Below are 13,466 nucleotides of genomic sequence, written 5' to 3' on the forward strand. Positions count from 1 at the left end.
CCTCTAGCAAACAACTTCTAGGTAATCGTCCTTTTATTGGACCTCAAAGCAAATGTAATGAAATTTGTCACTCAGCTATTTTTTGGAATTATTATTTTTTTCTTGATGGAGGGGGGCAAACATACTGTATAGTGTCTATTTTAAAGATATATTTTCAATAGATCTATTTATAATCATTGAATAAAAGTAATGTTTTTCCCTTACATCTTAAACAAGTTCACATTGAAATGAATGTAAATATTTTAAAAACACACCACATGCCTTGTGTGTGTATATACATATACACCATATACTTCCTAACCAACGAAGTAACTCTGAAAGGTTGTTGTTTTTCATTGTTATGATAGGATATAATTTCTGCATCGCCCTGACATTTTGAAATTGATCAAAAGTGAGAATAAAAACTTATATTGTTACAAAATATTTATTTTAATTAAATGCTGTTCTTTTGAACATTATATTTAAAAAATCTTGTAAAAAAATTACATTTGAACATATATTAAAATAAAACAATTAATTGAAATTGTAGTAGTATTTTACAATATTACTTTAACTATTTTTTATTTAAATACAATATCGGGAAGCATAAGAGACTTTGAAAAAACATTTTAAAAAATATTATTGACCTCAAACTTTTGAATTGTAGTGTGTGCATAAATAAAAAAGAAAATATATATATTGTGTCATTGATCTTTCAATCACACTGGGCAGATCAGTACAGCAGGAAGGTGTTTTTTGGTTTTGTTTTTTACTTTTAAGTTATCACAAATACATTCACGTGTAATATGTCACATACAAAAGAATTCAACCCCCCCACCCCGAAAAACCCTCCTTAGATACAGAATCACAGCTACTATGTGGCTTTAACAAATTCCACAGTTTCCACACTGAACGTCTCTTCACGGCTGAGTACACAAGAGTGTGTGAACAGCTGGCTGTGAACTGGATTTGGCTACAGTATCTCAGCACAGGGCTGCACACGCTCTGATAGCTGCCTCACTGCAAACATGTTCAGACGGTCGCAGTGCACATGTTCCACAAGTATTACTGCACATCAATGCAAAACCTTTTACACTACTCACTATGTCTTTCTAAGGCAACTTTATCAAGTGTCACACGATGCACCATAACATCATCTCTCACTTGAGGCACTAAATTATTGTCTAAATTATCGTCTAAAAGAATTTAAGTAGCAAAGTAGTGGTAAAACCCCTTTAAACCATTTAAAATGTTAAGTCTAAATTCTACGGTAACAACTGACCCAACAGTCGTACATTCAGACAAGATGTCCGTGGGCTCAACGGACATAGACTGTAAAGGCAACAAATAAATGACATTCTTAATTTAGACTTACATTTTCTAAACACAACTTGTCCCCGAAAGCTAAGACTAAAGACAAAAAGAACCTCTTAGTTTAGCCCCTTTCAGATATGCTTTCACCTTGTGACCAAATATGGCAAAAAACTAAATCTGAACAAGTAAGACACTTAATGAATCATGTCAAAAAACATGGGATCTGAACAAATAAAACAATGGCAAGAGACTATATATATATATAATAGCCTTAATTAGAGATGAAAGACCTTCTTAAGGTTGAACGCTTCAAAAAAAAAAAAAAAATCTAAAAAAAAAAAAAAAAAAAAACCTGTTCATATATTGCAGTCTCACATTTGGTCAGAGATTTACCTGAAATATTCAGGTAATCCATCTTTTTCACAGGATTTCTTTCTCTCTGCATGTATAAGGTCCAGTGTATGAAACCATTTTGGAATGAGGGTTTAAAAGCTCATGTTGGAAGTTTACAGGGTCCCGTGTGCAGCCGCAGCGCCCCCCGTCTGTGAAGGGCACTTAAAGTTCGAAATTCCAAAGGCATTGTGTGTGGACTGGCACTAGATGTGTAGTGGTAAGTTAGCGTGTCGTAGTAGTGGTACTTGACCGGTTTGCCGTCAGGATCATGAGCGAAAGGCCAGAAGCCGTACAAGTGGATCTCGTCACAAAAGCGCGTAGCCATGGTGTACATCAGGAGTCCGGTGGTGGGTCTTTTGATCTGGACATGATTGGTCAGCCAGTACCTGAAAGAAATCATAATTCATTACACTCAAGTGCATAAGAAGTCATCATAATTCATTACACTCAAGTGCATAAGAAGTCATCATAATTCATTACACTCAAGTGCATGCTTTCTTACAATTAGTCTGATCTATACTGTTTTATATTTATATTTTATACTGTTCTATATGAGTTACATAAAAGCTTCAGAAAACAGAAAATCAGACATTACTGTTCAAACATTTGTGATCGGTAAGAACTTAGGCTTTTGATAAAAGCTCACCAAGGCTGTATTTATTTGATTAAAAAAAAACAAAAAACAACAACAGTAAAAATGGCAGTATTTTGAAATATTACAATTTAAAATATTTTTTACATTTTAAAATGCAATTTATTCCTGTGATGGGAAAGCTGAATTTTTAGGAGCCATTAGTCCAGCCTTCAGTGTCACATGGTAGTTCAGAAATAATGCGAATATGCTGATTTTGTGCTCTAAAAACATGCTTTCCTATTATTTCTAATAAACAGTTGTGCTACTTAAGAGTTTTGTGGAAACTGATACTTTTTAAGGATTTTCCTGTGAATAGTTTTGATGAAGGTTTAAAAGGACAAAACTAAATAAAAAAACTTTTGTAACATTAGAAATACCTTTCCTGCCACTTTATCAACTGAATTCGTCTTTACTGAAAAATAATAATAATAATAATAAAAAAAGAAAATAGAATAGAATAGTAGGTGTATAAGGTTTTTAAAAAGTGCCAGTCCATATGTAACAGGGGATTGTAAATCTTAAGTGTGTTAACAGCTAGGTTATAAAAAAAATAGCCTGAGCTCAGTTGCTGAATTTAGGCTAACCCCCCCCCCCCCCCTTTTAAAATATTCTCATGCTAAAAACCTGATGGCTGTGCAGCTCTTCCACGTTTAAAAGGAGGAGATCAGACAATTGAACAATGTCCATTAAGATGCACTGAACCCTCTCCAGTCCACTCACCCCTGAATAAACCCCACAATAGAGCTCTCCCCGTGTATCCGAGAGGTGTCATTCATTCAGAACGCTCGAGGAAAAAGGGGGGCCTGGAAGAAAGGGGTTTCAGACCCCATATATTAAAACTACCCCTGGACTTTGTACATTAGGACTGAGTACAGATTTCTTTATTCTGATTCATTTGGGATTAAAGTAAAACAGTTAAAAAAAGGTTTCTACTTCACAATATTTTAACCTATAGTGTATTCCTGTACTCCAGTTTTCAGTGTCACATGATATTTGATGCTCATTATTATCAAGGTTTCAAAACTAGTGTGCTGCTCAGTATTTCTGTGTAACTGAGAAATCTCTCTCTATCTGCATTGAACAGTATTGTATCAAGTAAATATTCTCTCTGCCAATGCTATAAATTATAATGAGCACTGATTCAGAGCTATTCAAACTAGTAGCCTAAGCTATCTTTGTGAATGATTAATTAGAAGAACCAGCTTATAACAATCATTGTTTTGCATCCCATAAGGACAATAAAGATGCTCTTTGACATTATTTCACACATTTTATATTGTAGCATTCAATACAGACTGGAAACCTACACTGAAAACACATAAAATGTAGTTTATTTTGCTGAAACACTGATGATTTATCGATTAAAAAATACATTTTTATTATACAGCTACTGAAAACAGGCACACTTTTTTATTTTAATGCACCATCTAAAGGTATTTCATGACTTTTGAAAACTTGAGGTTGTAAATGAAAGATTCCTGAAGTATGTTTTTCTACTTTTCAATTTCACGTTTAATTCAATGTGTTTTACTGTACCTTTTAATTGTTTCTGAAAATTAATAGCAATTTATGAAGTTCTGAAAAAAAATTTTGGGGTGTTTTTATTGTTGCTGTTAATTTCCAAATGAGTGTATGCAGATGATGTAAGTTTTAGACGATCTATTCCTATACAAATGTACTTTGTTTTTTATCATTTGAACAACTACAACATATCGTAATGCCATATTTTCATCGAAACATCATTCACTGAACACCTGTCTCTTGCTTGACCTTTATTCTGGCCCCGGCAAACCATGTTACATCTAAGAAAAGCCATCCTCAGATAGGTGCATTGTAAGGACGGTAGGTTCCAGACACTCGGCTCTGAAGGAGGGCTGAACGGCAGACTTAAAATATGCAGAGGTCAATGAAAGAGGCAAAGGTTGCGCTATTTAAAGCCAACTGCCTACAACTGAGCCCAGAGGGGCTTGAATTCATTGAGCGAACTAACAAAGACCTTCTCTGAAAAATACAGATATATAGATGCCAGTGTGCACTTAGTGTGTGCCTCAATCCATTTACAGGAACAGTACTCTGCTGTGGTCGCAGGGTAGGATGGGAACATATTGATGCCTGAACTATAAATAGCGAAATTGTTGATACACCTGCTACAGTGAGCATGGGTGTTGAATAGGCTTAAATGCACGGGCACGTACCCCCTGACAGCATGGAGCAGACGCAGGGAGGGGAAGGCGGTGCGGACGTTCACAGTATGCAGAAGAATGAGGCGGATGGCCCACTCCACTCGCTCCTCTCCTCCTTTAGCCATGAAAGCAGGGATCCACAGCACACTGCCGCTGAGGCTCTGCAGCCTGCGGACAAAGCGCTGCACCCACTCCTCACTGTTCAGGTCCTGAAAAGCACGCTGCACCACAGAAGGGTTCATAGTCACCAGACTGGTGCGCAGGCCCACATCAGCTGCATACTCCTCCACTGGAGCCAAGTTACACCTTGGAAACATACACACACACATTCAAATGGTTAGGTCTTATCTCATATCTCTAATATTATCTCAAGTTAGTTCCTTGACATATTGTATGTGAAAGCTTATGCCTGTGTGTATACATATGGTGGCATATGGACAAGCCTTAGATTTCCTCATCAAGCTAGTAACAAGCTATCAACATATAAACATCACTCTGTGTGATTACATTACACCCATAACATACTCGACACAAATGTGTCAATGCAGAACCTTTAAATAAGTTGTACTTATTTGAAGGTTCAAATAAAGTGGGTGACGTTATTCAATTAATGTTTAGAAAATGAATTATAAATGTGTATAAATATTTAAAAGAATGAATAGAGTCTTTACGTGTAAATATACTGTATAGCTTCCATTTAAATTTTAGGATGGGTGGTCCCTCACATTAGGATGATCATATTTGGGGGTCTGTGGCAGACTGAACAGCTCTTTACAGACTATTGAGCATCAAGAGTGACACAATATTCGGTAGCACTTTATTTTACAGTCCTGTTCCTCATGTACATATATATGTACTTATTATAGTAATTACAATAACTATGTAATAACTAGGTACTAACCCCGAACCTACCCCTAAACCTAACCCTACCCCATGTAGTTAACTTGTATTACCACAACTTTCTTAGATAAATACACTGTAAGTACACTATAAGTACATGTTAGTACACGTACTGTAAAATAAAGTGCAACCCAATATTCATTAACAATGTGACCTATAAAGAGCAATAAATAATTAAAAAAATAAGGGTGAGCAATAGACCTTCACTGCAAAGAATTTGCTTAATTTTTTTTTTAACAAGTAATTTATCTTTGTATAAACTACAGCATTCATACTACAGTAGGTATTATCTTATCACATGAGGAATGCTCCTGCAAGTGCCTTTTAAAGCTCATCCCATCGTTTAACTTAAACAAAAACAAAGAAAAATCCATAAAGACACACAGAGGTGACTTTAAAGCAAATACCGAGAACAGTGTTGGCATTATCATCTTGTCACAATACCTGGAAAACCTTTCAACACTGGCACCATGCCGACTGCTGATGTTTAGCTGTCATGGTCACACTCCCTCACAGTCTTGTCCTGGCCCAGAAGAACAGCCATGCCAAACGCACAGGAGGGATTTAAGTTCCTCCGTTACTTAATCTTTGAGTCTCTGTATGTCCCTGGACTGAGGCTGAATGACATTAATATCCTATGAGCACAGCTAGGCTGATAAAGACTCATTTAGGATTAGGAATATCACATGCTACACAAGTGTGTCACATGAATCACATTGATGTAAAATGTTTTTTTTTGTTTTTTTTTTTCAAGCAAACAGCTTTAGGTTGCACGCAGAGCATTTTACAGGCAAGTGAACTTTGGTCACTTTTAGAAGACAGCCTAATTATGTTTTCAGGGCTGTGGCTTAGAATGACTTATTTAAATGTCATATTGGCTCAGCTGGTCACTAATTGCAGTTTGTTATAATCACCATTCAGGTCTGAAAGCCTTCCGACAGTATACGAGTCAAGCCTGGATGTACCGCCAGCTATTTCAAAAGTGCACTGTGTCACATACTGATCGTAACCTGTTTGAAATCCATAAAGTTCATAATAAATTGACATCAGCCTAGCAAACGTGCCGATCTGAGGTATTCAACTCATGATAAAACCTCTGTAGCTCTGTATATTCAGGAAAATGTACTTTCACCTCAGAAAAAAAGATGCTAATTGTGCAGGTTTAAAATAAAATAAAGAAATAAAGTCACACTGTGAGATATAAAGTCACAGTTACAAGAAATAAAGACCAATTTATGAGAAATAGTGGCAATTGCAAGGCACAGTCCCAATTACCTTCTTTTTTTTTTTTACACACGGATGAAACAAACTGTTTTAGGGTTATCACTTAAATAAATCTGGTATTTTAAAAAAATTTCAAATAGGAGACATAATTATTTCTTTTAGAGAGAAAAAAAAAGTTTTAGGACATTGTTTTATAATTATTCTTTAAAGCTAGTTTAGGAAGATTTATTGTTTGTTGGAATGTATTATTTGATTCTGGATTAGAGTTGGGATACATTTTCATCAACAAGCACAAACTGTTGAATGCTACACCACAAAAAAAGAGGTTTACCTAATGACAAAGTCGTGTGAATCAATCTCTCTGCCGCAGCTGCTATTCAGTAATATCCCAGAGTTCCCTACGATGGCACATTGTTTGTAATGTCGGTTCTTCATTGGAGACACCGTCGGCAAAAGGTGGTACAAGTTATCAGAGATGTTTGTGGTGCTCTGGCGGTCAAATATATAATGAATTACATCCCCGGGTTTAAAGGTGCTCTTAAGAATTGAGATGTCCCTCTCAGCATCCAGGAACCTCAAAATGTTTTTTCTGGAAGAAAAAGAATTACATATTTATGAATGCTAAGGGGATACAAAATCGAGTATTAACAGTGAACCACATCCTTAAGAAATGCCATACTGTGCATTTGAATAAATTCAAGCCGTACCTGATGAGGTTAGTCAAGGTTCTGTTGAAAGTCCATTCAGGCGAGGATGAATTGCTGGTTTTGCTCTTTATGCCTGGCAGTGGAATTAGAGAAGAAGAGACTTTGCTCTTTTTATAGGTGACTAGTGAAGTAGGAGCAGCATTCAGGACTGAATTTCTGATGGAGGTAAAAAAATAAAATAAAAAACCTGTTAATGCGCATGTCTACCACAATTCACTATTAGACACAGCTACAGATAACAACATCTGTCAGCTCAAAATACTGGCAGCTATGTTTTGGTAAACGCTGTAATGAGTTTGTGAAACCCTGATAAATCAGTAATGTGAAAAAATTAAACATTTGAACGGTTTAAATAATTATAAATAATTAGCATGCAAACAAACAGAAAATAGAATACATTTAAAGATTTAAATATGTGCTTGTACGCATCACTCAGATTACAAACCTGTTAGACTGAAGGACAAAGCTTTTTATGTGAAACTTCTGTGAATCCTCAATGTTCCTAAGAGCAGAAGGCATAAAATATTCATTATCATTATCCAGTAATTTCACCATTAATAATGCTCTCCGTGTAGATAATTGAGGCACAGGCAATTAGATCCTGGACTGAAAAAAAATATGAAATGAAGTTATAATGATGATGTTTATTTAGGACTTTAATATGAGCGCCTCCACTTTTAAACTCTTTAGAATATTTTGATGGTACAAACCCAAGATTATTACAAGCGTGTTTACCCTCGTTATTATTGATTAATCATTTTAGAAAAGAAAGTGTTAGAATATAATACTAAAACCTGGAGAAATCACCTTAAAGGAACAGAGGCTCAAAATGTAATCACCTTAAGGGTTCCCAAGATGAGTTTGTTTCTTCATCAGAACAGATTAGGAAAAATTTAGCGTTACATCACTTGCTCACCATGTGATACATTTATTTAAAACAAGCAGCTTTTCACATAACAAGATGTTAACTGATGGTCTGTAGTCAAATTGACTGGTGGATTTTTATGTTTTTATCAGCAGTTAGGAGTGTCATTCTGATGGCACCCATTCACTGCATCACATGCTATTGGTGAGCAAGTGTTGCAATGCTAAATTTCTCTAAATCTGTTTCGATGAAGCGCATATACATCTAGGATGGCCTGTGGGTTAGCAACTATTTTTTAAACTATTTCTATCAAACATAACACCAAGGATCGTAAGTAACTATGTGATTACTTTATTAATGTAACGGATTACATTTTATAACTTTTGAATAACTTTTCTTAATTTCTAATGAATGTTTTTTAACTGTTGAATGTTGATCATTATTAAATATTTTAAGCATGCAGGCAGGATTAACCAGTAGTGCTTAACACTGATTCCTGTCAGCCTTTCAAAATCCTTCAACACTTGAATTGAGATTATAATAATTTAATTTTCAAGCACAGCACTGGAATGCACTTTTAAAACAATGGAACAATTTTTTCATCACTTGCCATGGTGGTAACTCGTGGGCCTTTTACACAAAAACGGCAATTTGGGGACTGAAAATGTATCTTTTTTTAAAACAGGTTTCAAAGTGCAAGTTTTTGAAAACACCACCGTTGTCTTTTCCGTGTTAAACACCCAATAGGGGAATCTTTGAAAACAGTTATGTCATGCGAATACATAGTATGTGTTAGGTATGTAGACATACGCAGTAGCCAACGTGTCGATTTTAAAGGCAAGCGCGAACAAACACACACGAAAACAATGGCAGATTATAGTTGCTGCCCAAGACTTTACTAATGCCTCTTCAGCAAAGTGTGGATTTCCTTCACCAGTATTACAACCAACAGCGAAGACACATCATATACAACATATAATCGTCACTTCCCTACAGGTGATGTTTACTAACAAGGTGGCAGAGGCACCAACTACTGGCCTGGCATATGTAATACAGCGTTTTTGGCCGTTTTCGCAGACGTGTGTAAACATTCATTGTTTTGAAAACGTTGTCGTGTATACGTGAAACTTTCTAAAAACGCAATGCATGTCATGTAAACATAGCCTCAGACAGTTTGTAGCCTAAAGCTTTCAGCGGCAATGTGGATTGATGTAATTAGGAGACGTGGTACACTGCAAATTAAAACGAGAACCAATCAAAAGCATGAGAATAGGAATAGATTACAGTTACATTTATTTTGTAATTAAATTTCGTAATTCCTTTACATGTAACTAGTTACTCCGCAACACTGTAGGTAACTGACATCATGTTCACACTACCTCTACCTGCTGGGTGCCCCTTTGAAGCAGTTAGGACAGGACAGCATTGTCTCCTTGAGCAAATCGGTCTTATTTGTCTTCTACTCACTGTAATGTTCTCCATGTCTTCCCCAAAGTCATGGCTATGTGCATTATTAAGCAGAGAGATCACAGATCTCTTAAAATTCTGGGGAGCAGCTTCAAATGCAGATTTAATGGTGGTGTAGCTTCAGAATGCTTATAACTGCTCTGAGATATACCCATTAGATCTTTTGTTTGATAAGGAATTATATACTAATTTGCAATAAATTATAAATCTCACCAATAACTTAAGCAAAAATTTGATCATAAGCATCGTCTAATGTCTTCTGACAGCTAGTAAATGAGGTGTGAAATTTCCAAATTGGGATTTTATGGGAATATATTTTGTCTCTGGGATATTTTCGGTTAGCAAATATGAGGGAGGAAATATTCCCTTTCCATGCGTAATTGATCAATTGTAATCAGTGCTGCAGAAACATGAAATACAATCTCACGGCATAGAGCAAACAAGCCAAATACTTTGCATAAAATGTCAAATGTGGCATGATCAATTAAAAAATGAAGCACTATATGCACATCCTGGCAGCATATACGTTTTTTCATGCAATTATTTCTGCAATTAATCCATCTACGCACAAACATGCTTCTCACTCAAGAGCTTTAAAGTGTATGTGCCGAGACAGCTAGATAAATTATGTAAGCCTGAGGATTTCTGCTACAGGGTTCAGTTAGCTGAGGAAAGGCAAACTGTTCATTTTTGTCTCCAGGCTGTTGCTTTAAAGTCACAAATCAAACAGTAATCCCCTAGCTGCCACAAACCACAGATCAGACTGTCTTTTCACTCGCCATGAATGGGCGCAAACAGAACACACTCAAGACTAGAACAAAACCACAAACCAACAGTCATCTGTTACAGAGCACCAGGGTCAGCTGCATTTATCTGACTCTTCATACAAGGCTTCACACTCAGCAAAGTCTGAAGGACTCATTTTGGAGACCAGCCAAGAATTAATAATCAGAGTCTATATACAACATTCAGCAAAATCTCTCCAAAATGTCTCTCTGCTGGTTACTAACTCTGAATGGACAAAATATTCACTTTAAAAGCTTTAAAATATCACATATACCCACCAGATTATACAAAACAATATTCAACTACATCAGACTATTGTGATATCAAACGTGAGCTGTTCCTTCAAACTGGAGGACCCAAATACACAGGCTGTGGCTTTGCAAACAGTAGTCCTCGGGACAACACATTGTCTCTCTATTTGGACTCATACCCTGTTTGATGAAAGACCAAACCAATCCAGCAGGAAAACACAGTTTATAGTCTGTGTTTTGGAACATTGTAGCAAGCCTAATCTGGTTATTTGCTTTTCCAAAATGGTTATTAGCTGGTCCAAGCCAATCATTTGCTGGTTCAAGGTGGCTATTAAGTTGGTAAGGTGGTAAATCATCTTGGAACAGAAACAAATCAGCTCAGTAGGGTGGCCAGGCTGGCTTTTTGGATATGGCAGCTTGTCAGACAGCTACAGAACAGCTTAGACCACCTAAAGACCAGCTTGGACTAACTACACCAGTAATTTTCCAAAACACAGCTCTCTTAAGATTTTGTAACAGACACAAAAAAACAAAACACACACACACAATAATCAGGGAAATAAAATGTAGAGCTCTCATGAATTTGTGTTAATATGAGCCAATGCAATACGATGCTCAGGCTAGTCCTGAATGGACTGTCCATTGTTTGGGTTTCTACAAAGTCTCTCACGAGACAATCAAAGCACGGAGGACAGTGTCCTAAACATAAACACCACATAAAAAGAATTTCGCTGCGTATTGATACAAATAGGAAGGATGAGATATTTTAATCCGAATTATTTATTGAACATTAATCGAATTTACTTACGCGATTTCTTCCTCCACTTCCGATATATCAGCTATAATCACAAATATAACCAAGGCTGTCCCGATTCCAAACATCAGTATTCGGAATTCAAAAGACATGACTTGACCGATGCGCGCGATTCTACAGATGCGTTGAACTACAGTAGTATACGCGCAATAGAAAACGGGCTTCTTTCACACTGCTTCCTTTCCTTACGCAGGGCAACACATGTAACGTTCCTCCGTCTCCTCGACAAAGCCGGACCATTCTAACTGCCCGTGCAGGTTAGCGAACAGTTTTCTGCATTAAATATCACGTCCATCAGCTTCTTCCACCTTTACGAAAGTAAGTGTAACGTTAGAGATGAGGCAAAACGTTGGCGTCCTTTCTTCTCTTCTACTCCTGCCGCGACTCCTCTGAGATCTGGTGCGTGGCAGTTCCCTTGAAACTTTGCCTGCAAGGTGCATAAACTCACATTTGAATGTTAGCATTCAGTTAAGCCGCATAATTGGTATATAGGGACAGAAGGCGTTGAGTTAAAATTGGATATGAAATATGATTCCCCTCTCCTTCTTGCTCTCTTTGTTGCTATCTTACAAAGACACTGACGTTTGGTTTTCTAAGGTGAGGACTTTCCATTGACTTCTGTTGTTTGTATATTGAGCTAATGGTCTTTTCTAATCTGTGATCCTAAATCGTTGTCTGAACCAGGTGCGACGCGACTGGGTTACGACCGAAAGGCATTTGTCTGTCTACAGTGAACCTGAAACAACTGCACGTCGCGACATAATCAATCACAAATCACAGCCAATCAGAACAGTTCCCTGCATCCGCGCGCTTTATCATGCTGCACAACGTAAAACACCTTTCATTTTCACGACTTTCGGGCTGGTTTTATAGTTTTCATAATTTTCTCTGTAGCAAATTTGATTTGTCATATGATATTATCTACAACCAACCTTACCTCGTGAGAGTTTCGTGTGGGCGGGGCTACGCAACGCCGCAGTACAATGCAACATTTTTCTGTTTCCTGTAAATGTGCAAGACTTTGATTTATTAGCCACTCTATAAATAACTAGTAGAATAACCGAGTCCAGAAACAGTAAAACGGTTTTCTCACATTTGTTTATGATTACAATAATACATTAATATGATAAAAATAAGTCTACCAGTTTGCAATATCAAGCATCAACAGTTAACGCTTATCGAAATTGCTGATTCTGAATGCAGATTTTTATGGGACAAAAACAGCAATTTCAATAGGAATCCACACAATTAGAAATTTTATGTGAGGGTGAAAAAAATTCTCAAGCGGATTTTGCAGCCTACTTAGTTTGTAAGTGACTTCTCTGTGAGCTGTGCTACATCACATTCTATATATTCAGTATAGGCCTATACTTGCTCGTCGCCTGTCACAGTCCCAGCTGGTTAGAAAACAAATGTAATTGCTGGAGGTCACAGTGTCATTGTGCTAATGGGGTTTTGCCTACATTGGGACATTTTATAATTTGAACCCCACTACCAACGCACACACACAGACAAAAGAAGCTGCTGCTTCAGCCAACAGTCTTTTCATCTGATTTGATTGAAAAAAACTTTACATTTGTGAGAAGGTTGTTTCAGTGATCTACAGACCTAAAACAATTAGGCACATTGTAATTGTTTTATAGCTGAGATCGACTGGTTATCATGATCACTCACCAAGTGTTTCAGAACACCTGATGTAATGAGAGATAGCCTATTACAATTTGCTGTCTTGTAGGAGAGCATCCAGCAGACATACCTGGAGGAAAAAGCTTACAAAAATGTTTCTTACCAAGATTGTGGATGACAGTTTTCACTGTCTTCCAGGCTCAGGAATACACTGAAATAATCCTGGCATATCATTTCTAAACCTTAAAATGAAGAAGCTTCTCGAGCCGTTAAAGATGTACTGTTTGGGCCTATATCACAGTTTCTTGTCAGGTCTAACACCC

The 13,466-nt window shown here is 36.8% G+C and overlaps 1 protein-coding gene across 1 annotated transcript; it reads right to left on the bottom strand.

The window, feature by feature from the left end:
- Positions 1–568: 568 nt before the first annotated feature.
- Positions 569–12,356, bottom strand: st8sia2 (ST8 alpha-N-acetyl-neuraminide alpha-2,8-sialyltransferase 2). The gene is made up of 6 exons (XM_052531781.1): positions 11,512–12,356; positions 7,780–7,836; positions 7,335–7,490; positions 6,959–7,216; positions 4,516–4,809; positions 569–2,072 (listed from the first exon to the last, which is right to left on the bottom strand). Exons 1-6 carry the CDS (start codon positions 11,607–11,609, stop codon positions 1,787–1,789), a joined length of 1,149 nt encoding a protein of 382 aa, XP_052387741.1. The 5' UTR covers positions 11,610–12,356; the 3' UTR covers positions 569–1,786.
- Between the last annotated feature and the right edge of the window lie 1,110 nt (positions 12,357–13,466).

The sequence above is a fragment of the Carassius gibelio genome, chromosome A18 (assembly GCF_023724105.1).
Source record: "Carassius gibelio isolate Cgi1373 ecotype wild population from Czech Republic chromosome A18, carGib1.2-hapl.c, whole genome shotgun sequence".
Taxonomy (NCBI): Eukaryota; Metazoa; Chordata; class Actinopteri; order Cypriniformes; family Cyprinidae; genus Carassius; species Carassius gibelio.

Coding starts and splice junctions, on each gene's coding strand:
- st8sia2 (XM_052531781.1), bottom strand. CDS start 11,609: ATGTCTTTTGAATTCCGAATACTGATGTTTGGAATCGGGACAGCCTTG. Junction 7,837..11,511: donor GAAGTGGAGGAAGAAATCGC/GTAAGTAAATTC, acceptor TTCTGCTCTTAG/GAACATTGAGGATTCACAGA. Junction 7,491..7,779: donor TTTGTCCTTCAGTCTAACAG/GTTTGTAATCTG, acceptor TACCTCCATCAG/AAATTCAGTCCTGAATGCTG.